The 27105-nt window shown below is 40.7% G+C and overlaps 1 protein-coding gene and 1 long non-coding RNA gene across 5 annotated transcripts in view; both read right to left on the minus strand.

The window, feature by feature from the left end:
• Positions 1-11403: 11403 nt before the first annotated feature.
• LOC309713721 lies at positions 11404-12743 on the minus strand. The gene is made up of 3 exons (XR_014278657.1): positions 12234-12743; positions 12000-12085; positions 11404-11915 (listed from the first exon to the last, which is right to left on the minus strand). It is a non-coding gene; the product is annotated as an uncharacterized lncRNA (long non-coding RNA).
• A 7312-nt stretch (positions 12744-20055) lies between these two features.
• The window catches only part of phldb2b (pleckstrin homology-like domain, family B, member 2b), a 39177-nt gene continuing 32127 nt past the window's right edge, over positions 20056-27105 (minus strand). For 2 of the 4 annotated variants that reach the window (XM_082547705.1, XM_082547703.1), the window contains 5 exons: positions 23998-24088; positions 23637-23783; positions 22000-22219; positions 21767-21852; positions 20056-21682 (listed from right to left, as the gene is read on the minus strand). In XM_082547705.1, coding sequence (XP_082403831.1) covers positions 21542-21682; positions 21767-21852; positions 22000-22219; positions 23637-23783; positions 23998-24088 — 685 coding nt within the window. In that variant the 3' untranslated portion in view covers positions 20056-21541. The remainder of the gene's footprint in view (positions 21683-21766; positions 21853-21999; positions 22220-23636; positions 23784-23997; positions 24089-27105) is intronic. The other 2 variants (XM_082547704.1, XM_082547706.1) reach the window with 2 other exon arrangements.

The following is a 27105-nucleotide window of genomic DNA, read 5'->3' on the forward strand; positions in this document are numbered from 1 at the left end:
TTTGCCTATCAAGGTGAGTTGGGCCTAAACATCGGGGATAAAAGACTGATTTGCATCTTCGTTTTTAATGTTTGTAAAAATTTGGCAACAAACTGATATTTTGCAATAAATTTTGCCTCCATGTCTATTATGTTGTGATGTGTAACATCTCCGCCTCCAACACCTGCTTATGAGTTCACCTGGTCAAATGACTAAAACACAAAGCATCTAAGTGTGGCACAGTGACAGCTAAAGACAGCATTTGTTCTCTGAAACCAGCGAAGTCTAGTCTATTATTAAGAAAAGGCTGGTCTATACCAACAGCGTTGAACGTGAGTCAGACATACGCGAGCAAAGTTTCGTTCATTTCATTGTCAGGTACAGCAAAAATAGCACTGCGTGAAACAGTTTTACAAATATCACAATTTGCCTGGCGCATTTCAGGACCCGCACTGAATCATGGGTACATAGAGCTGTTGCACTGGCCGCTGCTATAGGACGATAAACCAAGGAAGCTGCGATGCTGGTCAGGTCAAACCACGCCTACCCAGTACAGGTGTGCAGGAAGGAGATTCAGGAGACTTGTTACCGGTGGTCTAGCGGGTGAACAAAGAAATCTTTTATTTTTGGTTTATGTGCATCAAACAGAATCGGATCAACTATTTGTTGTGCTGTGCCAGGTGAACCTCTGTAGTCTTTGTTACTCAATGATACAATGCACAGCTACCACCTCTGGTATCTTTGTACCAAAGTGAACAGCGTGCTAAACTGACCTACAAATTTTGCTGACTTCTTTTATATCCACATTGAATCACATGGAATGGGAAAGCTGCATGAAGCATTGAACCTAATATATAAGAAGAAAACCTGGATTACACAATCTGACATTACAAATGAAGTACCATATATATAGTAGATTGTCTGCTATACACTTGTTAGTGATGAGCTGTCAGGTGAAAAAGTCTTCTGTTATTTCTGGTTAATGTCCATCAGATGAAATGTTGGGGAGGTTTGTTGGACTGTGTCAGGTGAAACTCTTAAATACCTGCTTTCTAAATTCAACAGCACTGCTCCCTCTAGCGGTGGCAGGTTTCCCCAACTAGATCATACAGCATGACTTTCACATAATTCATGCAAATAGGACCATCGAGCACGAGCAACATACAAAAATGTTTCTATAAGTTAATGTCACTAAATGTTTACAGCTTTGAATTTTTAAAGCAAATAAAAATTCTTAGGCGTCAATTGGTTTGATTTGATTTTGATTTGATTGATTAGCATTCAAATTCAAATCTCAGTGAAAACAGTGGAAAAAAAAACAGTGAAAACAGAACAAAAATCTACCATAAAGAAAGAAAGCATGAGACAAGGCTAATCAAAAGGTATTGGCTGATTGGTGATATAATGATACATTATTGTGATGTTCAGAGAAGCTGTTGTATTGCTACTGTTAATACAATAGAAAAAGTTAGTCAATACCGAAAGTAAGGTAAGGGTAAGTTAAGAAGTCTTGGATGTGTTCCTCACTTTCATCGGATGAACCATTTTGACCAGTAGCGCAGACCTGTTATATCGCGCCTCTTCCACGTATAAATCTACATACCGGTAGTTAATTTTTGGTCCATGCTGTTTCTAGCTGTTAAAGCTAGACTCGAACACTTCCCATATACTAACGTGAAAAATAATAACGTATGAATCAAAGTTTACAGTTACTTATGGTAATTTTACACCCGCAATGGCTCATGGAAAACCTGACACCGTCCTGTCTATGACACGGAAGTCAGCCTCAATGCGCAATTATTAAATAAAACTCTGAGAAAGAATTGTGAACTGAACTTGTTTTTATCTTTACAGCAACATTTGATTGACAGACCATGATTGACGTTTTTACACTCTTTTAAAGTCTGTCCATATGGGTTCACACATTATATCGTTGGAAACTTCCAATGAACGAATGGGTTAATTGTGTGACCTGACACACACACACACATATATATATATATATATAAATACATAAACAAAAGCTGATCAATATCTGGCGGTATTGGCCGAAACCAATGACTGCACACAACTGCACAGCCACCAATTTTGGTGAAGAGAAGATGCGTTCGTTCGTTTGTTTGTTTGTTTGTTTGATAGATTGATAGATAGATAGGTAGGTAGATATAGTACCGCCTTCGGACCAACCACACACACTCTGCCAGTAAAGAGTATAAATACGTCGCGTGCCACATACCTGGTTACATGACGGTGTTCAAATGCAAGTCTTCTTTGACTTTAAATCTACAGTTAAGTGATTTGAGTAGCGTGATATCGATGACACCATTGGGTTAAAAAGTTTCACAAACTTTGCAATTTCTGAGAGCCATTTCTCACTCGCAATGAACTAAGGGTAATCTATGCAGAATAGACGCTCTTGATAGGTTGTGACGATCACATGCATTACTTACACTGGCAGGTCTGAGCCAGTGTAAGTGTCGTCTCGGTTTTGTATAAATTCTACCACCCCCCACCCCCCGTTTAAAATATCGTTCCTGTGGACTGTATAACTCATAGGTCTTTTTCATTTGGCTTTACTAAGATAGAAAAGCAATCCTGATGGGTATATCAATTCAAACTGTTACTCAGACTGTGTAACAGTACAGATGGCTGCCACGTGGCGGCACTCGAACTCCTTGCTCCTAAACCCGGAACGTTTGGGAATTCAAATCAGCTTGAAGTCACTTACAGTGAGTCAGTGAGGTAAACTGAAAGCTGACTAAAATAAAATAAAGTTGCTTTAGTAAAAAAAAATTGTTAAATTTGCGAGACAAATTTTTTAATTGTAGCTGTCATGTCATAAACGTAACTGTTCACTGGCCGGTATATTATCATTTTAGCCTGTCACCAGTAAAAGGCTGATCAATACTGACAGTGGCGAGACAAACAGGGAGCACAGCCATCAGTCGCTGTAGGGCACTGTCTACAGCTACTGCTAGTTAAAAGTATTTTAAGATTTTAGTGCAGGACTCAAAGAAGTGTGAGACAGACTGACACATTTTTACCATCTACAAAGTGACTCCTTTCACAGCCGCAATGGCTCATGGGTAGGCTGTGCAGTACACCTTAACCCCTAACCCTTTATTGACCGGCCCTTCAAATTTACCTGTAAAATGGGCCCATGGTCAATAAATAGATAAAAGTACACACTGCATCCAGATTTCATGGGCTGCCTGATCTGAAATCACAAAGATATGATGATAGTCTATATGTGTAACAGTTTTGCGATCAATAGATATTACAGGTTGTTGTTGCAATGAATGACATTTCAATAATGCAGTCTGGTAAAGCCTCGCCTCTTCCTGCAGGTGCACAGGGAAACGTAGTTACGATTAGTTAAGGCAGGGGTCGGCAACCCTAGGCACACGTGCCACAGTTGGCACACGGAGGGTTAACTGATGGCACGACCATAGCTGGACTGGCCGTCGGGCATACCGGGCATTTGACTTTTTTTTTTTTGTAACGGTACAAACAATGGAAGGTGGTGGATTGGCCAGATGCTGGTCGGTGTGTAAAAATAACTCAGTTGTTTGGTGATGGCTATGACGGTGCTTCCTCAGATTCAGTAACATTAGCAAGTGGTGGAGGCCAGCAGGTGGATGAGAGAAAGGGGAGGCAGGAGGAGAGCCCCGAGGCAGTCTGAGTGTCAGGTGAACTGAACTTCAGGTAAGAAGTTATGACCTGCAGTCCATCTGGGTCAGATATAAACCAAGTTTAGGTGCAGTTCATTTTCGTTGTGCTGACTTTTTACAGTCAGTTACAATAACTCGTACTGTGTACTAGCTAGCATGACGGAGTTTCTATACAGCTGGGTGGGTGCTATGATGTTACTGATAGTGAACTTTATTTAATTCACAAGGTTAGTTAGTAGAGTTGCCAACCGTCCCGTAAAAAGACGGAATCGTCCAGCATTCAGAGAAATTATTATGCGTTTCGTGTTGAAGTGAAAAGGAACAGTTTGTCCCGGACTTCAGCTAGGATGGAAAAAGACACAAAGCTGGATTTATTCTGTCATTACGCTGCACAGCTGCCTCTTCTTCTCTCATTCTCTCCCCCTCCCTCTCCTGTTTCTACTTCAATCATGAAACTGATCAATGATCAGCTGATCGGCTTTTCTTTCTTGTTTGTTTATCGCTCACTTTGCGCCAGAAAGAGGAAACCAGCGGATGTCGCGCTAAACAACAGCAGCAGGTTTAAGCTTCATCAGCAGTTGTTAGAATTTATTTAATATTACTTTCTAGTAGTTGATGTTTGCTGGCGCTACAGCTGTAAAAGCTGCTGGTCATGATGTCGGTTTGTATATCTGGTGAGAGGGAAACATGAAGATGAAACCAGGAGATGTCCTTACTGAATCATCAGAGCTGAACAGGTGATGGAGAAACAGGTTTACCTTTTAGGTGACATGAATGAGTTGAAGGGAAGTTATGAACTGTTTCTGAGAGACAAATAACACCAGGATCCTTTTTTAATGTAACTGACTGCTGATAATCAGAATCAGAATCAGAATCAGAATACTTTATTGATCCCTGGGGGAAATTATTTTTTGTTACAGTGCTCCATTTTAAACCAACATAACATAACTGTGCAGGGGCGGGTCTAGCAAAGTTTTGCCAGGGGGCCAGGTAGGGCATTAACAGGGAGAGGGGGGCACAAAGAAATACTTTCTTATTCTCATTTAAAATGTCTCGCTTTTATTAAATAATTATCTGAAGCTTACAACCAAAGTTTTTATCTGACATAAAATGTATAGAAATCATACATATAACATCGAAGCAGCTGGAATCCACAGCTGTGCGTGTTCATGGAGCTGCATTTTACCTGCTGGACATCATTACCTGACAAGTTTGACTGTCTTCAGAACATTGCAGAAGTAGTCTTATTGACAGTATTTGGCTCTACATATCTGTGTGAGCAGATTTGTTTCTCACATGAGTGTCCTCAGGTAGCCGTCTGAATGCTGGACACTTGGAGACCTGTGTCTCTGAGTGGGAGACCACAGATCACATTAACATGTGTATCCCTGTATTAACAAACATGTCATATTGGCCCAGTTTATTTTTCTTATCATTGTTGTGAGGAGACCATAAATAGCATTTGTATTTTCTGCTGTACAGTTCATTTGCTGTTATGTGTGTGTGTGTGTGTGTGTGTGTGTGTGTGTGTGTGTGTGTGTGTGTGTGTGTGTGTGTACATATTTTACAAATTAAATAGAGTAAAATGAAATAAAATATATAAAATATACAGCGGTTGGTAGTTGGATATTGTGAAAAACAAGTGGCATTAATGTACAGTATGGAGTGCATAATGGTGAATGATGTGGACCCTAAGGAACTTAAACCTTTCTATCCTTTCTACTTCCTCTCCATCAATGTAGCGGGTGGAGTGCTCCGGTTGCTTTGTTCTCCTGAAGTCGATTACCATCTCCTTGGTCTTGGCTGTGTTCAGGTGCAGGTTGTTGTTGTCATCACACCATTGCTTCATATGCTGAACCTCCTTTCTGTGGGCTGAATATTGTTGTTGTTAATCAGTCCTATGATGGTGGTGTCATCACCAAATTTTATAACAGTGTTACTGGTGTGAATTGGAGAACAGTCATGGGTGAAAAGTGAGTATAAGAGGGGACTGAGGACACACCCCTGTGGGACGCCTATGTTCAGAATGAGGCTGGAGAAGGTGTGCTCTCCCATCCTGACGTTCTGGGGTCTAGCGCTCAGGAAGTCCAATATCCAGGTGCACAGTGAGCTGCTGAGTCCCAAGTTGCTTAGTTTTTTAACCAGTTTATTAGGTTGAAGTGTTGAAGGCAGAGCTGAAGTCCACAAACAGCATTCTCACATAAGTGTTACTGCTGGCCACTACCAGCTCCACCACCATCTTCAAGTTTGCTGACGACACCGTCGTGGTGGGCCTGATCTCTGATAACAACGAGACGGCCTACCTGAAGGAGATTAGGAATCTGGAGAACTGGTGCCAGAGGAACAACCTCCTTCTAAACGTCAGTAAGACAAAGGAGCTGATAGTGGACTTCAGCACTAAGCAGGAGAGGAACTACCAGACCCCCGTCATCAACGAGTGCCCAGTGGAGAGAGTGGACAGCTTCAAATACCTCGGAGTTCACATCACGCAGGACCTGTCATGGTCCTGTCACATCAACACCGTGGTGAAAAAGGCCCGTCAGCGTCTCTACCACCTCAGACGCTTGAGAGACTTCCAACTGCCCTCCAAGGTGCTCAGGAACTTTTACTCGTGCACCATAGAGAGCATCCTGGCGGGAAACATCTTAACCTGGTTCGGGAACAGCACCATGCAGGACAGACGAGCTCTACAGAGGGTTGTGCGGTCAGCTGAGCGCACCATCCGCTCCGAGCTCCCTGACCTGCACTCAATCTACAGCAGGCGGTGCTGGACCAAGGCCAGGAAGATCGTGAAGGACCTCAGCCATCCCAACAACAGACTGTTCTCTCTGTTGAGGTCAGGAAAGCGATTCTGCTCCCTAAAGACCAACACAGAGAGACTGAGGAGGAGCTTCTTCCCGCAGGCGATACGGTCTCTCAATCACACCACCACACAGTACTGACCCACACATACAGTTCTTACACACACACTGGACATTCTGGACATTGTTTTCACTTCATCACTTAAATCACTTTAAGCATATTTGCACTGCACAAGACATAATGTGGATTGCACAACACTGGTCACTACATTCTTCATTTCCAGTTAATACTTGTACAGCTGCTGTTATTGTGTGTATATTTATTTATATTTCTTCATACATTCTTATATAGTTCTATATTGTGTATTTTGTTGTACAGTTATTTTATTTTCAACTTTAATTTATATATTTTATCTTATTCTTTCCCAGTTAAATTTACCCTTCATTCTAATTTGTCTTGTACAGTTATTTCATTTTTAACCTTAATTTATATTTTATTCCTTCTTAGTTAAATTTACCCTTTTTAATTTTTCATATTTATTTCCTATCTTATTCATAGCCTTTTCCTTTTCTGTTTTCTTTAGGTCACGAGCAGTTGTCCAAGCATTTCACTACATATCGTACTGTGTATGACTGTGTACGTGACAAATAAAATTTGAATTATTTGAATTTGAAGTGGCGCAGGGGACGGAGTTTGTTTGTCCTTCGCCTGCGCCACTTCAGTAGTTGTATGGTGAAGTTGGAGTCCGTGTTCCTTCGGATCTCAGGGGGGATAGAAGCGCAGTCATTACAGGCAAAAGTGTGCTGCAGGTTTATGTGGTTTAGAACCGTGAGCACTTCAGTTTTACTGTACTGCACATGTGCTCTTGCTAATCGGAGGAGAAATTAAAAATACACAAAATAAAAAGAAAGCCGCTAACTTGTGGAGAGCGCCGTCACACGGGCCGCTGCGACTGCTCGCGCCATCTTAATTAAAATGACTAAAACAAAAAGCACGAAGTGTGGCTTAGTGAGAGCTAAAGACATCCTTTGAAACCAGCGAAGTCTAGTCTATTATTAAGAAAAGGCTGATCAATACCAACAGCGTTGAACGTGAGTCAGAGATACACAAGTAAAGTTTCGTTTCGTTCATTTCATTGGCAGAGTTTCAGAGGTAACGGCTGTGTGACTGAACACGTTTCAACGAGAATATTCAAGCTGCATTCAACGTGAGACACGACGTGTTCATCACTGTATTCGGACCAACCTCAAAACATTGGCGATCACGGGTTATTAATAAGTCTCTGTAAACATTTCAGGTTACATACGGGTGTTCACGAACTAGAGTTCCCTGGGTTTTTATATTAAACTCGAATAAGTTACATGCCGCAACATCAAAAAGAACACTGTGTGAAACAATCTTACAAAAATCCCAATTTACCTGACGAATTTCAGAGCACGCAATGAATCATGGGTAAATATGCACTCCATAGAGCCAATCAAATTGCACTGGCTGCTGCTATAGGACGATAAACCAAGGAAGCTGCGACACTGGTCAGGTCAAGACACGCCTACCTAACACAGGGGTGTAGGCAGGAGATTCAGACTACAGACTACTATGCACTTGGTAGTGGTGATCAGTCAGGTGAACAAGTCTTCTGTTATTTCTGGTTAATGTCCATCAGATGAAATGTTGGGCAGGTTTCTTGAACTGTGTCAGGTGAAACTCTTAAGTACCTGCTTTTTAAATTCCACCGCACTGCTCCCTCTAGTGGTGGCAGACTTTCACACAATTTATGCATGGAGCAACATACAAAAAAAAAAATTCTATAAGTTAATGTCGCTAAATGTTTACAATTTTGAATTTTTAAAGCAATTCTAAAATTATTAGGGGTCAATTGGTGCTATAAAGATAACGTTCAGAGAAGCTGTTGTATTACTACTGTTAGAAAAAGTTGGTCAATACCGAAAGTGAGGGTAAGTTTAGAAGTTTCTGGCGTTTTGTGGAGTCCCCACTTTCATCGGACCAACCAGCTTAAACACTGACGCAGACCTCTTATATAGCGCCTCTTCGACGTATAAATCTATATATCGGTAGTTAATTTTTTTTCCCATGCTGTTTCTGGCTGTTAATGCTAGACTGAAACACTTCTCATATACTAACATGGAAAATAATAATGTATGAAACAAAGTTTACAGTTTACTTGTAGTAATTTACACTCGCAATGACTCATGGGAAACTGGACTGTGCACTGTCCTGTCTGTGACACGGAAATAAACCTCAATACGTCATTATTAAATCAAACTCAGAGAAAGAGTTGTGAATTGAACTTGCTTTTATCTTTAGCAACAATTTATTGACAAAACACTGGTGAAGTTTTTACTTCGCCACTTCACCACTGGTGAAACTTCACCAGTGTTTCAAAGTCTGTCCGTTTGGGTTCACACATTATATCGTTGGAAACGCGGTTTAAACTTCCAATGCACGAAAAGGTTAATCTTGTGACCTGATTAAAAAATAAGCTGATCAATATCTGGCGGTATTGGCCGAAACCAATGACTGCATGTACAGCCACTAATTTCTTGAAGCTTTGTTTGTTTGTTTCTCTCCCTGTTTATTTGTTTGTTTGTCATAGTACCACCTCCGGACCAGCCGTTCACAGAGAGCCTGTTACCAGTATATATACGTGGCGTGCCACATATCCGCTTACATGATGGTGTTCAAACGCAAGTCTTGTTACCCTCATTTCTTTATGGTTTGCTTGGAAAATAGGAAATAGTTGGAAAAATCTATTGAAACATGTGCAAACATCACTGGAAATACAGAATATAATGCAAACATTGTACAGCTGAACATAACAGTCAATATTGGGTGTGATGACCTTTAGAAATACTTCTCCAGGTTTCTTGAAAAAGGACATTCAAAGCTCTTCTGTGGATGTTGGCTGCCTTTCCTTCTGTTTTCTGTCAAGATGACCCCACGCTGCTTTGAATAATGTTGAGGTCTGGGCTCTGGGGAGGTTCCATTGTGTGTGTGTGTGTGTGTTCTTTTTTTTATCCAGCTATCCTTTTACTGCATTGGCAGTGTATTTGGGATTATCATAATTCTAAAAAATGAAGGTGTTACTAATCACATGCTTCCCAGATTGAAAGTACTTTTATGTGTTCATAATTCCATCAATTTTGTGAAAGGTCCCCAACACCACTGACTGAAACACAGCCCCAGTCTATTGATATTCAATTGTGTAATCTGGCTTGAGCTTTCTCTCTCTGTTTCCCTTCCTTAAGAATGGCTTATTGACAGCCAGCATTCATGAAAACTGATTTCTGATGAGACTTTAGGGAATAGTAGGGGTATCAGCTGCATGGTCAGATGCATCTCGCTGTTCCATGTCAGGAATTTGGTGGGTTTTTCCTTTTTTTTTTTAAGGATGTGACTCTCAGATATTGACATTTAAGCCTGCTACTTCTTCCTTCGTATTTATTACTTCTCCATTTATCCATTCATTCACACCATGACAAGATATGTCAACATTTTGGATAATAGCTCTTTTGGAATCACCTTAGTGCAAAAATATAATTTTAAGTGTTATCTTTGGCACTTTTTCATATTCAGCTTTAGAATTGGAAGCAAATGTGCTTTTTAAAACATGCTGCAAATAACCAAGTACCTAAAGATGTCATTTGAATTGATTCTTTTCTAAGTTTATTATTTCTGTTATGCATGAACGATTTATAGGTCAGTGTTAAGTGGCTTAACAAATAAAAAGTATTCCTCCGAAAATGGTCAGGAACAAGATCTGGACTTAAAATGAATGACAAGCACAAAACCCCCCCCCCCCCCAAACAAACAAACTTTGAAAGCCCTCTACAAAGTCTGGAGAGATATTGCTCCAGACTACTTTAAAAAATAATAAGAAATTCTGGCTCCTTGAAATATTAGTGGGGAGGGGGGCGCTCAAAACTTTTGCACAGTACTGTAATGTGCAACGGATGAGTACAGTTAAGCAACAAAAAAACATAAGAGCCAATCAGTGGAACAAAAGAGGAGAAGGGAAGTAATGATGGTTGCAGGGGATAAACGGTAAACAAAAGAGGAACCTTCTTTAGAGATATTCCTGAGCTCTCGTTTCTCTATCTGCTGCACAAAAGTCTCAGTGATGTGTAGGTCACAGTTTCTTGATTGCAATTAAAAGTGTGTGCTTTTTTTGGAGTATGTTTCCAGGTTAGCATTGCCAGTAAAATGCTGATCAATACTGGCAGTGACGGAAAGGCAAGGAGCCCAGACACCGTCTACTCCATGACCCACAACGCAGCACCTTGTGTGAATTACAAGTATTCTCTCATAGTTGTGTTTCATACTTGGTGCCATATTGTGAGACAGGGAGCGAACGGTAACTGATAATCTTGCGAGTCTCAGGAGCTTTTGCCCAAGTCCACTGCCTTCAGACCAACAAGTCCATCACCACAATAGGACCTATTAATAGGGAGCTGTTGTCACATACAGTTACATACGGGTGTGTGCAAAAAGCGAGGGCAGAGGAGTTTTAATATAGAGGTTGAATAAATCACGTATACTGTATCACAGAGAACTTTCCGCAAAGCACTTTAACAAACCTTGCTATCTGTCTGGTTCATTTCATGTCCGCATTGAATCATGGGTAACCTATCCAAATCAGCGAGAGCCTTGCCTCCATTTATATTTCTGTGCCAAGACTACCTGGATGCGCTAACGTGAAAGCACAAACGTGTGAGCACAGTGTGTGTGTGATAGTTTGTAGGCAACAGATATTTTATACACATTGGACGGTGTAGTGTAATATGGCTCAGTGAGGAGCTGAGGTGGAGCCACGCCCCCATCAGCCAGATATGTAGGCAGGTGTATCCACGACATTTTCTTTGTTTTTAAGCAGTTTGGTTTGTTACAAATCTCAGACACGTCTTTCTGCTGCATGATACTTGACTATTTTTGTGTCATTATATCAAAATATTTATTATTAATATTGTGTCAGGCGGATTAGGGGAGTGTGCTTTACTTAGTAAGGCCTTGTATCTATGAACTGGAACAGATGTCCTGAGCTTAGTGGCCAATTATACCCTGGACCCCAGAGGGTTAAACATATTCTGTTTTTAAAGTAATGCAATAGTTACTTTTCAAGTAATTAATTACTTTTAGAATCTTGTAACTCAGTTACTAACTCTCTTACTTTTTGAAGAAGTAACTAGTAACTACAATTAATTACTTTTTCAAAGTAACTTGCCCAACACTGCTGATACTTTTGTCTTCAAAACCCACAAAGGACTGCAGCATTAAAAAAAACATGAGGCCCGTACATCTGCTTCACTACACCATGAACTGAGTGTATCCCTCAGCGCCTGTGACGATCACATCCATCCAGATCCTCAAGGCCTCGGGAGAGGGAGCAACCATGTAGTAGACCCTATCGTGAGTCTTCACGCTGAAGGTCAGGGAGGGGTTTGGGCTCTGAAGGAGGGAGAGAGAATGAATTGTGAATGAAGAAGAAAGAGTTATGATGCACTTTTTGTATCAGCGTTGGAGAATGCATACCTTGTGTGCATTCTTCAAGTGATCGTAGTATACTTCTTCAATAGCTTGGAAGTAAATGACTCCTTTCAACTTGACTTCGTGCTTGTCTGGAGAGAACATACGAGTACATGCCAAATTAGAAGAAATACACAACTTTAACATTTATGTGTGTGATTCTATCTACACAGAGAGTTTTTTTTAATGGTTTTTAATCAGACTTTGCTGTGTGTGGTTGCAAGTGTGCGCTGTCCTTACCTGCGTAGTAGGATAGTGTGCGTCTGTTGCGATCAAAGACGAACCAGCGTTTCTTCCACGTTTTGATTTTGATTTTAAAGCAATTATAAGCAAATCTAAAAAGTTGGTCAATACCAAAAGTGAGGGTAAGTTAAGAAGTCTTGGGAGTTTTCCTCACTTTCATCGGACCAACCATCTTGAACAATGGCACAGACCTGTTAAAAATAGCGCCTCTTCGACATATAAATCTATATACCGTTTGTTTGTTTGTTTGTTTTGTTGCTTTTATGTGGATCAAACAAAATCATAAGACCAAAAGTTTGTCAGGTTTGTCAAAGTGTGTCAGGTGAACCTTGGTTATAAAATGATACAATGCACTGCTACTTTAAAACCAAGGTCCTGCTATAAAAGTTTGTTTACTTAGCCTGAACATTTTTAAAAACTCGTTTAAACATTTCCAGACTAAATTAAGTAAAAACTAGTTAATTTTTCGTCAATGCTGTTTTTGGCTGTTAATGCTAGACTGAAACACTTCTCATATACTATCATGAAAAATAAAAATGTATGAAACAGTTTACAGTTTACTTGAAGTAATTTTACACCCGCAATGACTCATGGGAAACCTGACTGTGCACTGTCTTGTCTTTGACACGGAAATCAACCTCAATACGTCATTACTAAATAAAACTGTGAGAAAGAATTGTGAACTGAATTTTTGTTTTTATCTTTATAGCAACATTTGTTTGACAAAACACTGGTGAAGTTATTACACTCTTTGTTTGACCATCTGGGTTCACACATTATATCGTTAGAAACGCGGTATAAAACGTTCAATGCACGAAATTGTTAATCGTGTGACCTGAGAAAAAAAAGCTGGTCAATATCTGGCGGTATTAACTGAACTGAAGAGCTTTGTGTGAAAGGATTTGTTTGTTAGAGTGTACCACCTTCGGACCAGCTATGCAAGTAATGGCTGTAAACAGTATAAATAGCTCACGTTGCACAAACCTGGTTACATGATGGTTTTTAAACGTAATTCTTCTTTGACTTTTAAACCTATCGTTAAGTGATTTGCGTAGCGTGGTATCGATGAGACCATTGGGTCAAACAGTTACACAAACTTTAGAGTTTCCGAGAGCCATTTCCCACTCGCAATGAACCACGGGTAATCTATGCAGAATAGACGCTCTTGATAGGCCGTGACGATCACATGCGTTACTTACACCGGCAGGTCAGAGCCAGTGTATACTGTCCACCAAATATGTGTCGTCTCGGTTTTCTATAAGTTATATCCCCCCATGTTTAAAATTTGGATCCCGTGGACTATATAACTCACGGGTTTTTTTCATTTGATTTTACTAAGATAGAAAAGCAATCTTGATGAGTATATCGAGAGTCAAGAGATTCAAGATCCTTTATTTGTCACATGCATAGTTATACGAGTACAACACGCAATGAAATCAAACGCTCTTTGACTCTGCAAAAAGAGGGGACACTACATTAAGCGAATTATACAAAAGACCACATTATATGGAGTAATATGCAGTAAGTAGCATTATATGCAGAAAGTAAGTGAATTGTGTACATTAAGTGAATGTTAAATTTAAAATAAAAATCTGGAAAGTTTTAACTTGAAAATCTAAAAATGTACAATGTGCGAGTGGGTGTTAAAGTGTCCAGTGCTGTAGTGAAGCCGAGAAGAATCAGGCTGGATGTGTTAAGAATAAATCCTGTCTCAGCCATTTATGGATGCGGGAGGTGGCGGGGCATCTGGTTTAGGACCAGGGTGGCCTGTGATAGAAGCTCCTCTTGAGTCTGTCTGTTCTTGCCCGAATGATGCGGAACCTTCTGCCTGATTGTAGAAGTTGGACAGTTTGTTGCCGGACAACACCGGGAAGGGAGGGGTCCTTCAGTATCTGAGCTGCTCTAGACCAACATCTCCTGGTGTAGATGTCCTGTAGGGAGGGGAGAGCAGTCCTGCAGCAGCGTTCTGCCGTACGGATCAGTCTCTGAAGAGCTTTTTGATCCTTAACGCAGCTGTTCCCATACCAGGATGCTTTCCACAGCGCCTGCATAGAAAGTCCTGAGGATCGCTTCCTCAGTTGTCGGGGGTGGTACAGGCAACTCAAACTGCAGATACACGGACAGTTTAATAAATAATCAACCTAGATTTGCCGCCGTGTTTTAGATTTGACCATGCCAGTACTGCATCCCAGCAGACTCTGTGACAGTACCGATGGCTGCCACATGGCGGCACTCAAACTCCATGCCCCTAAACCTGGATCCATTTGGGAATTCAAATCAGCTTTCAGTCACATACAGTGGGTCAATGAAGATAAATAGACAGCTGACTACAATAAAATAAGACTACCAGCGTATAAAATGTTTGATTGTAGCTGTCATGTCATAAACGTAACTGTTCACTGGCCGGTATATTATCATTTTAGCCTGTCGCTAGTAAAAGGCTGATCAATACTGACAGTGGCGAGACAAACAGGGAGCACAGCCATCAGTCGCTCCGTGAAGCACAAGGTGGCCCGGATGTGAGTCGCAAACTTGTTGACGTGGTTGAGCTTCACCTTCTGAACATCATGGAAATCCACAAGGAGAACCTCAAACGCGTAAACGAGACCGCGATTCACATTTCGCGCCACAAGGTGATCCACGGAGCGAACGATAGCTGACCTCTTTGAGAGTCTTCGGGCGGAGGTGCCACGTCGCACTGTCTTCGGACCAACCACGTGCTTCGCTAGCGTCAGACTTATAAATAGGGCGCTGTTGTCACATACAGTTACATACGGGTGTGTGCAAAAAGCGAGGGCAGAGGAGTTTTAATACGGAGGTTGAATAAATCACGGATACTGTATCACAGAGAACTTTCCGCCAGGCACTCTTACAAACCTTGCTATCTGTCTGGTTCATTTCATTTCCGCAATGAATCATGGGTAACCTATCCAAATCAGCGAGAGCCTTGCCTCCATTTATATTTCTGTGCCGAGACTACCTGGATGCGCTAACGTGAAAGCCAAACATGTGAGCTCAGTGTGTGTGTAATAGTTTGTAGGCCACAAATATTTTATACACATTGGACGGTGTAGTGTAATATGGCTCAGTGAGGAGCTGAGGTGGAGCCACGCCCCCTTCAGGCAGATATGTAGGCAGGTGTATCCACAAAAAATGTCATTTTTAAGTAGTTGTGTCATTATATCAAAATATTTATTATTAATATTGTGTCAGGTGGATTGGGGGAGTGTGCTTTACTTAGTAAGGCCTTGTATCTATGAACTGGAACAGATGTCCTGAGCTTAGTTTAAGCTGGTGGAGGAAGGTATAGGTGCATACCTGATTCTGGGCTGGCTGTGTGGATTTCACCTGTCTCGTGAAGACGAGAATGTAGCTGTGTAAACTTCAAATATCTGAGCTGGTGTTGTGCCAAAAAAGTGATTTCCAATGTTTCCGTGTGCTTTTTATGTGTAATATCGTTACGTATGATACTAAATAGACTTCTGTGAACAGGTAGTACAAAGGGGTTATATATAAAATTTAAAAATTACCTGTTTCTCAAGTATCTTTGTAACTGTGTTATTGTACTTACATTATAATCAATCAGCTCCCTTTTGTCCACTTAAAATATGTTTAATATATGCAATTTCAGCTGTCCTCCTGGCCAGATTACTCTTAAGAGAGACATTTTTAAAGTAAACAAGATTTTTTTAAACTGCATAAATAAAGGATACATAAGAGTCACTGCCAAAAACTGATTGCGGCTTCTACCTTGTTACAGGAATGTTGTTTGTTGCTCAAGATGACTTGATATCATTCGACTACCTTACTAACAGACCACAGTATGTGAGGCTCCATGACTGTGTGTCCGAGGTGGTAATCTGCAGCACAGGGGCACCACAGGGCACGGTTCTCTCACCCTTCCTGTTCAGCCTTTACACTTCAGACTTCTGTTATAATTCGGACGATTGCCATCTACAGAAGTTCTCAGATGATACAGCCATCATTGGATGCGTATAAGATGGGAATGATCAGGAATACAGGGGGGTCGTCAGTGACTTTGTTGGCTGGTGTGAGACCAACTTACTCCAAATCAACGCCGGCAAGACAAAGGAGATGATCATAGACTTCAGGAGGAAGTCACCCCCTACAACACCGGTGAACATCCAAGGGAAAGACATTGAGATAGTGGACTCTTATAAGTACCTGGGTGTTCACCTCAACAATAAACTGGACTGGACTACAAATACAGACATCCTGTATAAGAAGGGCCAGAGTCGACTCCACCTGCTGAGGAGACTGAGGTCCTTCGGAGTCTGCAGGACTCTGTTAAGGACATTCTATGACACTGTGGTAGCATCTGCCCTTTTCTATGCAGTGGCCTGCTGGGGGAGTGGATGCACGGATTGGGACAGGAGCAGGACTGACAAACTGGTGCGGAGGTCTAGCTCTGTGCTGGGATGTCCCCTGGAGTCTGTGGAGGTGGTTGGCGAGAGGAGGATGTTAGTAAAGCTGACATCCATCATGAACAATCCACATCACCCACTGCATGAGTATGTGAGTGGGCTGAGCAGCTCCTTTAGTCAGAGACTGAAACACCCTCGCTGCAGGAAGGAGCGCTTTCGCAGATCATTCATCCCAACAGCAGTTAGACTCTATAACTCCTCAATCACGATGTCATGACTCACTGGACACTGTGAACATCCACGGTCACCACTTCATGCATAATGGACCTTCCATGTGTATGGACATGTGCAGGTATATATGTATGTATATGTATATTTAGTGTATACATGTGTGTGTGTACATGTCTATAAATAGGAATAGTAGTGGTACAATAGTTATGTCAAGCTATATAGTTTATGTCTTCCATATTTTCAACCATATCCATAATCACATACTGTGTATGCTACCATTGTATATAGTGTATTATCTTACTTTTTTTCATTGATTGTACTTATTGTGTTTTTGTATTTCCTTCTGATATCTGTACCTGAGCTGAGGTGATGCAAAAATTTCCCCGTTGTGGAATCAATAAAGTCTTATCTTATCTCTAATCTTATCTTATGAGGGATATATTTGACACATGTTTCACATATTATAGACCAACAAGTTATTTATAGCAGTTTAAATACAAGCAATCAGTTTTTGGCAGACAATCACTTTTTGTCACAACACCTGGTCCTCAGGTGGACGCAGCCTCTGAATTTGGACACCCCCGGCCTGTTTCTGTTTCTAATAACGGTGACATTTAACTTATTTTATCCGATAAATAAACATTGTAAAATTCAAGTTTTTTGTATATATCCCCCCCCAAACAGCCCTTTTGAATGTCTCCCTAAATCTGAGGTCTCAAGTATGGCAAGTATGTGCCAGGCTTTGGCCCACATCTGTCTAAAATTGTATGTAAGCATGAATAACGTTTTGCCATGTCCACCAGGAGAGACTGGACAGTATAGATGTAAAACAAATATGCCAGCAGTTCATCTCAGTTAATGAGAGGAGAAAACATGTGTTTGGCTCCTTCACATAGTGGACATTGAGTTGTTGTGTGGGACACCAGTAGTTCATGTCTGTTGCTGTAACAGTAGTTCATGTTTAGAATAAAAAGTCCCAGCTCACTGATTTGATCGGGGCAATATTGTGCCTAAAATGTTGCAGAATTTTGCTGAGAGATCTTTTACTTTGTGGTAATCTTAGACGAGTAGTTTTATGGACAAAAACCACCAGGTCATTCAGTGTTCCCTTAGTGCTAATGTGTAAGAGATGTTGGTGCACTATAACTGAAGTAATGTTGTTAAGTACTTAAAGTCATATTCTTTTATTGTCATGACTGTATTTGAAGCTATTTTTATTTTTGTATGTTACCTGATTTATATGGAATATGGCTGAAGCTCCTCTTGAGTCTGTCTGTTCTTGCCCGAATGATGCGGAACCTTCTGCCTGATTGTAGAAGTTTGTTGCCGGACAACACCGGGAAGGGAGGGGTCCTTCAGTATCTGAGCTGCTCTAGACCAACATCTCCTGGTGTAGATGTCCTGTAGGGAGGGGAGAGCAGTCCTGCAGCAGCGTTCTGCCGTACGGATCAGTCTCTGAAGAGCTTTTTGATCCTCAACGCAGCTGTTCCCATACCAGGATGCTTTCCACAGCGCCTGCATAGAAAGTCCTGAGGATCGCTTCCTCAGTTGTCGGGGGTGGTACAGGCAACTCAAACTGCAGATACACGGACAGTTTAATAAATAATCAACCTAGATTAGCCGCCGTGTTTTAGATTTGACCATGCCAGTACTGCATCCCAGCAGACTCTGTGACAGTACCGATGGCTGCCACATGGCGGCACTCAAACTCCATGCCCCTAAACCTGGATCCATTTGGGAATTCAAATCAGCTTTCAGTCACATACAGTGGGTCAATGAAGATAAATATACAGCTGACTACAATAAAATAAAGTTACCTTAGTAGAAAATATTGTTACATTTGTGAGACAATTTTTTTTTCATTGTAGCTGTCATGTAATAAACGTAACTGTTCACTGTCCGGTAATATTATCATTTTAGCCTGTCGCTAGTAAAAGGCTGATCAATACTGACAGTGGAGAGACCCACAAGGAGCACAGGCATCAGCCGCTCCGTGAAGCACAAGATGACCCAGATGTGAGTCGCAAACACGTTGACGTGGTTGAGCTTCACCTTCTGAACATCATAGAAATCCACAAGGAGAACCTCAAACGCGTAAACAAGATCGCGATTCACATTTGGCGCCACATGGTGATCCACGGAGCGAATGATGACTGTGCTCTTTGTGGGTCTTCGGGCGGAAGTGCCACATCCCACTGTCTTCGGACCAACCACGTTCGTTATGAGAGTCAGACTTATAAATAGGGCGCTGTTGTCACATACAGTTACATACGGGTGTGTGAAAAAAAGTGAGGGCAGAGGAGTTGCATTTTAATACGGAAGTTGAATAAATCACGGATACTAAAATCACAGAGAACTTCCGCCAAGCACTTATACAAACCTTGCTGTCTGTCTGACTTATTTAATGTCCGCATTGAATCATGGGTAACCGATCCAAATCGACTACACCCTTTCCTCCACTTATATTTCTGTGCCGAGAGTACCTGGACGAGCTAATGTGAAAGCAAAAACATGTGAGCACAGTGTGTGTGTAATAGTTTGTAGGCCACAGATATTTTATACACATTGTAATATGGCTCAGTGAGGAGCTGAGGTGGAGCCACGCCCCCTTCAGCCAGGTATGTAGGCAGGTGTATCCACACACAAAAAATAAATTTTTAAGTAGTTTCTTACAAATCTCAGACACGTCTTTCTGCTGCATGATACTTGACTATTTTCTTTTGTGTCATTACCGGTATATCAAAATATTTATTATTAATATTGTGTCAGGCGGATTAGGGGAGTGTGCTTTACTTAGTAAGGCCTTGTATCTATGAACTGGAACAGATGTCCTGAGCTTAGTTTAGGCTGGTGGAGTAAGGTAGGTGCATCCCTGATTCTGGGCTGGCTGTGTGGATTTCACCTGTCTGTACTGTAACTGTAACATAGGACAAATGAGAGTGCAGACACATATGATGTTTATTCCAGGAGTTTCACACAGGTAATAACACATTTCAGCTGAACTTAAATAAAGACTTCTTGTCTTTACTGTCTGTGATTCTTTATCCCAGTGATCTGTGGCAGGTTGCACTACAGCACAGTTGGAAATACTGCTGGTGGAAACCTGTAAAATGCTCCAGCTTCACTGTTCTCATAGAAAGGAATTCCTCAAGACAAAAACAACACAAACGATTATATTTATTATATATTCTTTTTTACTATTCATATGAAAATACAAAATTAAGATACATGCAATGGTACTGGCATAAATACAGTAAAATCAACATAAAAATTAATTATATAAAAATACTGGATGAATTAAAACACATGAAAGCTTCCTCTGTGACAACTCCATTAGTTTGGTAAAAATATGCTCGGCACGTCATGTCGAAACAGACAATATTCCACTTAAAAGATATTTCAAAGCAAAGAAACCAAATATACATTGTATCACATATGTATAAAGCTTGGTCAGCACGCAAAAACACAGGAGGCAAGATTATAAATGCAGTTATCAGCGGACAGAAATATGCCAATGCAGTGTGGAGTATAATGCATAAAGCAGCATTAGTGATCATAGTGGAATAGTCATTAAAAAAATAAAACACATTAAATTAGTGGTAATAAATGCAATGTAATGAAATGTAGTGGACTAAAGCAGCAGCACAGTAATCAGCCACCTTAGGACAAATAAATGTGTGTACCATAGATTTCGTCTGCTTGACTTCTAACAATAAAACTTCATCCTGCTGAAGTTCTTCCTTAAAAAAGCATCCAGGACCGCAATTCCACACTAGCGTACTTTCTCACCACTTTGCCGTTTTGTATGTAGATGCATGTAGTGCTAAAAAAATATTTAAAATGTGATTAAAAGGCACAAACACACATCTTTAGTTGATAATGGACCATACATGTCATAACATTTAAGAAATTAGCAGGCAAAATGTACAAATACGTTGGCGTTTTATTAACACGTTACCTATGCTGACACTGTTGTAAACCCGGCATCTGCATCCATTCAGAGAAGGGCTGATTAGTTTGGTTTGTGCGAGTGTGGTTTGGAATATTAGTGTCATTTACCGTGTAAGTACAGCACCTTGGAGCTACAGGAAAAGCCCATAGTAAATAGGCAATGTGCACAGAGTGCCTGCGCGCGCACACAGAGCAGGCAATTCATCACATGTGTATATACTCACACATGATCATATGATGCATGCATGCACATCCACGCACAGATTTAAGACCTGAGAATGCCCCATTAATCATACATGAAATGAATTCATTTAATAAAAAATACACCTTTACTAGATTATGAGGCATTTCATAATGTACAAAGGCTTTTAAATGCCTTTCCCCCCGTTTCTTTGGAAATATTGGAAATATGTATAGTTTGTATAAAATGTTGAACACTGTAGGGCATAATATAGAGGCCAAAGTCAGCTCTGGTTTAACTAATGTTTCTAACTTACATAAAAAAATCAGAACAAAAAAACGTTATTCTTCTCTGAAGACGCTTAAACTGTTAAACTGTCCAATATCTGCCCGCAATTTCACATGAGAGCTCTGTAACACAACATGAAGTGTTATCTGTGTAACACAAATGCACATAAGCTTCATCCAGGAGGAAAATAAGGAGCTGATACTTTTGTCTTCAAAACCCACAAAGGACTGCAGCATTAAAAAAAACATGAGGCCCGTACATCTGCTTCACTACACCATGAACTGAGTGTATCCCTCAGCGCCTGTGACGATCACATCCATCCAGATCCTCATGGCCTCGGGAGAGGGAGCAACCATGTAGTAGACCCTATCGTGAGTCTTCACGCTGAAGGTCAGGGAGGGGTTTGGGCTCTGAAGGAGGGAGAGAGAATGAATTGTGAATGAAGAAGAAAGAGTTATGATGCACTTTTTGTATCAGCGTTGGAGAATGCATACCTTGTGTGCATTCTTCAAGTGATCGTAGTATACTTCTTCAATAGCTTGGAAGTAAATGACTCCTTTCAACTTGACTTCGTGCTTGTCTGGAGAGAACATACGAGTACATGCCAAATTAGAAGAAATACACAACTTTAACATTTATGTGTGTGATTCTATCTACACAGAGAGTTTTTTTAATTGTTTTTAATCAGACTTTGCTGAGTGTGGTTGCAAGTGTGTGCTGTCCTTACCTGCGTAGTAGGATAGTGTGCGTCTGTTGCGGTCAAAGACGAACCAGCGTTTCTTCCACGTTTTGATTTTGCCTCCCATCTTGACCAAGTAGCCTCGGCAGGTCTTTTCAGAGATGGACAGGTGGAAGCACGTGTCTAGGCTGTGGCCCGCCGACTCAATGTGAGCCCGCAAGTCAAAATCGTCCTTCCTCACAGGCAGATACCGAGTAAGAGGCCGGGACTTGAGGGAGAGGAATCATTTGAGAATGTAATGACAAAGATGTATTTATAATTTCTTATGAATTCTTTTGTTTTTACCAAATTCCTATAAAATACAAAGATTTACAGAAAGTCATACATTAGGAAACATCAGAGTATTTCTCTCTCTTTGTTCTGCTGCCAACATTTGATGGTCCGGGAAAAAGAACTAAAGATGATAAATGAAGCTTACTATGAGAACTGTCAACACAGACATGATTAAAACCATGCAGAAGGAGGTGCTGTAAGTATGTCTGAAATAGGGCTGGGCGATATATCGAGTTTTTTAAAAATATCAATATATCTTCATACGAGATGTAAGATGTGACAATATCGTTTATATTGATATGTTACATTATAATTATACTTGTGGAGCCGCAAGTTTGCCTCTCTTTCGTCCACTTTTGTCTCTACGCAAACTCACTCAGCCTCGCCTCTCCTTCACTGAACAACTCCCCCTCCCCCACAGCTTCACCTGCAGGCAACGACAAGGTGAACACGGCAAATCTCCGTTAACGAGTTACCGCGGATCGCCCCGTGCGTGGGGCTGGTCGGCGTCAATGTGTTAGCGAGCTAACCGCGCTAACGACATGCAGCCCACAGGAGCTGCATGGCCTAAAATCTGACCGCGAACCGATTTTATGTGGTACACGGCGCTCAGCAATCTGTCAAAAAATGTTTTAGTACGACTTTGGTAAGCTACGAAGTTGCACCGCTTGATGGATTGTCGGAGCATTACGGCTACCGTAGTCTGGAGCCTCGCGGAGTGATACGTATTGTGCTTCAACGTAATATTACCGTATTGTGTGTGTATAAGCACCATAAATGGCACCTGTTAAAAGACACAGTTACAAAGAGGATTTCAAACTCCAGGCTGTCAGTCACGCAGTAGAACTTGGGAACAGAGCAGCTGTGAAATCTGTCTTTGTTATTATGCTCATCGTCTTTTAGTTTACATTTTGACTGCACAATTTTGAGCTTTTGTTATGCACAAAAACAACATTGTTTTCTTTTATTTATGGAGCATGATTATTTAATAAATGCTGATAATTTCTTTTTGAGTAATTGCTTCATGTACATCTATGCTGTATGTTAATAAAAGTGCCTGTGTGACATCTGGGACACAGCTTTGACTAAGAACTGTCTTTTTGTTCTTACCTTATGGCTTTAAAAAAAAATATATCGAGACATATATCGTATATCGCCATCCAGCTAAAAATATCAAAATATGAATTTTGGGTCATATCGCCCAGCCCTAGTCTGAAATGTATAAAAGTAAGCTACAGAAACAAGACAGAGTGCACTGTCAAAAGAAGGTAAAAGGTTAGTTCCCTTGAAGTTCATACGTATGTTTTGGATAAAGAACCTCTATTATCCACAGCTCTTCCCAGACCTCTTACCTGCACCCTCTGCTTTTCTCGAAGCTTCACCTCGCGGTCGATCAGTTTCTGGCGTCTGTTGGTCTCCTCTTGTAACCTTTTCTCCAGATCCTCCCGTCTCCTCCTCTCCTCTTCCAAGGCCTGCTTTCGAAATTCCATTTCCCGCTCCTTAAGAACGATTCAGATGCAGTCACAGGTTATTTAATGACACACACATAAAAAACACAACAATTTTGCAGTTTGGGCAAATGAAGTAGCACCTCTATCTTTAAGGTTTGGAATTATTACAAAGATACTCGACTGATCTGCATGTTGGCTTTAACGCTACATATCTCTCTAACATTAAATAAAATGTGAAAATATGAATAAATCAAATAGTGACCTTGTGTTCGAGGAGGCGGTTCTTCTCGGCCTGCGCCTCTCTCAGCAGGCGCTCCATCTCCTCCAGCTTGGCTACATTTGACGTACTGGCACTACAGCGCAAAAAGCACATACAGCAACAATTATAGAAAATAATGTACCTTTTGCTTTACATCAAACACTTGACACTTATAGAAAAACAAACAAAAAACCCACTTTGGGATTTTCCAAAAATGCAAGGGAGCAGCTCGCGAGTTAATAAAAAAAAAACAGTGGGTACACCAACACGCGACATGAGAAAATCAATGAACTTGGACTTTTCTTTGAAATTGTTTGATGAATGTTGGCATTACTATAATCCAATATAGGGCTCCAGCTATCGATATTGTTTTAGTACTCGAGTTAATCAAGTAATCGGATTAGAAATACTTATGTCTTATCACTGAGCAATAGTAAATATTCAGTCAGTGAAGAGAAGCTAGCATGTCAGCATAAAAGTGACATTCTTATTGGTATAACTGTTAATAATTAATAATAACAATTAGAGCTGGGCGATATGAGATTTTTTCATATCACGATATGTTTTTTTCATTTCAGGCGATAACGATATCTATCACGATATAAGCCAAATAACTATATTTGTAAGATTTAAATGTGCCGTTGCTCACAAGTAAAATGTGAAATAATCAGCAGCTTGTTTTTATTTAAATATTTATTTCCCATAATAAGTTCAACAGGGTAGATGTACTTAAGGAACATGAGACTTTTTCAGATAAATAAGGGCAAATATTGCAAACTACACAAAAGGCAGCCGCTAAAGCGTTTAAGTTTCAAAATAGAACAAACGAAACAGACTAAATTGTCAATTCCACTTAGAAACAAAATATTAATTCTAAAAATAAATCTTAGTTTGTTTTACAGAAGAACAGACAAAACTGACTAACTTTTGTCAATATCAAATAAACTGAGAACTAAAAGGAAATTCTCAATCTCTCCTTGTTGTATAGCTGAGCTTTTCAAACAGTTTTAACAGTTACTTTAGTCTGACAAAAGCCGAATGACGAATTAGCGCTTCCAGTCAGAGACTGAGGCTACGTCCACGCGTACACGGGTATTTTTGAAAACGGAGATTTTCCGTTTTCGTTTTAAAAAATAATCCCGTCCACACATAAAGGCAGAAATGAAGGAAAACGCTGCTATGAACATGCCAAAGCAGCAGGTGGCGCTAGATTCCTAACCGTGTAGAAATGTTGGCCAATCAGAAGTCTAGAAGCCTCGGTGGGAAAAAGTAAACAAAGCTGGGGCATAGAAGCAGAACAGAGTCGTGTGTGTGGACGGACAGTAACTGTGTGTATATGTAAGCATTTAAACACTGCAGAGAGTAGAATTAACAGTAACAGTATTGTAGAAATTCATTTCACCGAAACAATAACGTGGCGCACAGTGTGACTTGCTTTCGGCACATTTACAGTGCACGCTACTCTGTTTTTGTCAGACTTGAAATAGCCGAAATACCTTCACACTACGGAACTTCTATGGCTCTTCCGTTCGACAATCTCTCCGGCATTGGAACCATCATCTGTTTTCTCTTCGGTCACGCTCGGTTGATTTTTCTAGTCGGCACACTCATTTCCTCCATTACGCGCTGGCTCCATTACCCGCTGGCTGTTTCCCAAACAAACACACGTGCGGCTTGGCACTTGTGCTGTACGTAACAAGTCACGCGACGTGACGCTGCGGCTGTGATTGGTTCGGCTCTGCGCTGCTTAATTTGGATTGGCTGACCTTTTTTTTAAAATTTTTTTTAAGAGGACAAGAGCGGCGAGGTCTATCGCGATAGCTTAATTTCTCTATCGAGTAAAAGTTATATCGTGATACATATCGTTATCGTTCTATCGCCCAGCTCTAATAACAATTAATGCTAGTAATGATTCAGTGTGCAACTTAGCACTTTTATTTTTTATATTTTTAAATATTATATACAATACCATTTAATAAATAAAACACTTTAATTACTATAAATCTGCAAAGTCATGGTACTAAAGTCTTCAAATAAATATGGCCTAGAACACCCCATGCCCCCCTTTAGACTCACCCCTGCAGTTAACATTGTGATAAAAAGTGGGACGGCTTTAGTAAGCTGCCTAATTTAAACAGTTCATCTACATCTTCTATTGCAGCTGTATTTGTAGTCTCTAGTGTGGGTGAAACGCTCACATAGTCATGGTGACAACTGAGCCCTAAAGAGTTGCGGATTAAAAAAAAACATCAAAGTGAAAAACTTGCATCGAGGATTTTTTCATAATGGAGTTTTTCGAGTTGGTCGATGAATGGTTGCAGTGTGTGTACATACATGCATACAACACATGTAGATCTACAGCCAAAAAGAAGAACTCTGTTTAACATTCCAAAGTAAACGCTAAACTGTCCTGAGAATACTGATTATTCACTGGTTGTGTGTGCGTGTGTGTGTGTGTGTGTGTGTGTGTGCGTGTGTGTGTGTGCGTGTGTGTGTGTGTGTGTGTGTGTGTGTGTGTGTGTGTGTGTGTGTGTGTGTGTGTGCTAAATCAAAGAGGAAATCCATTAAGAAAAGAGGCCGCGTTGCCAAGGCAAACCATCTATGTTATCTCTTTAGGTCTTTGAGGCCTTGTCTGATTTAGAGTCTCCCAAACTGCATATGGTCTACACATGACACTCACTCCTGACATCACAGCGAAAGGATCTATGTATGTATTTCTCTGTCACGTCAAGCAGTAATTCTTTTTCTCACACTAATTTTCTTGCCAAGTCTATTTACTCTCACAAATGCACTTCTGGTACCACCGCCGTGCTGACTTACATTCATTTTATGAAACCTTACCCAAGCCCTGAACATAACCTGCTTTACCCTAACCTTAATCCAAGTCTGAGCACTACCTTTTAAATATTTCTGTTATTGGAATTTGCCTTTTTATACTCAGGGGAAGGCCAATTCCCAAAATAAGACCGTGTAACCAGATTTAAGCAACATAAGCAATGTACACACACACACACACACACACACACACACACACACACACACACACACCTCTTCTTATCTGGATCCAGGAGGAAATGAATACCCGGTGTTGATGTCACAACAGTGCTAAGA

This window comes from Aulonocara stuartgranti (genome assembly GCF_965226115.1).
Source record: "Aulonocara stuartgranti genome assembly, chromosome: 9".
In the NCBI taxonomy this organism is placed as follows: Eukaryota; Metazoa; Chordata; class Actinopteri; order Cichliformes; family Cichlidae; genus Aulonocara; species Aulonocara stuartgranti.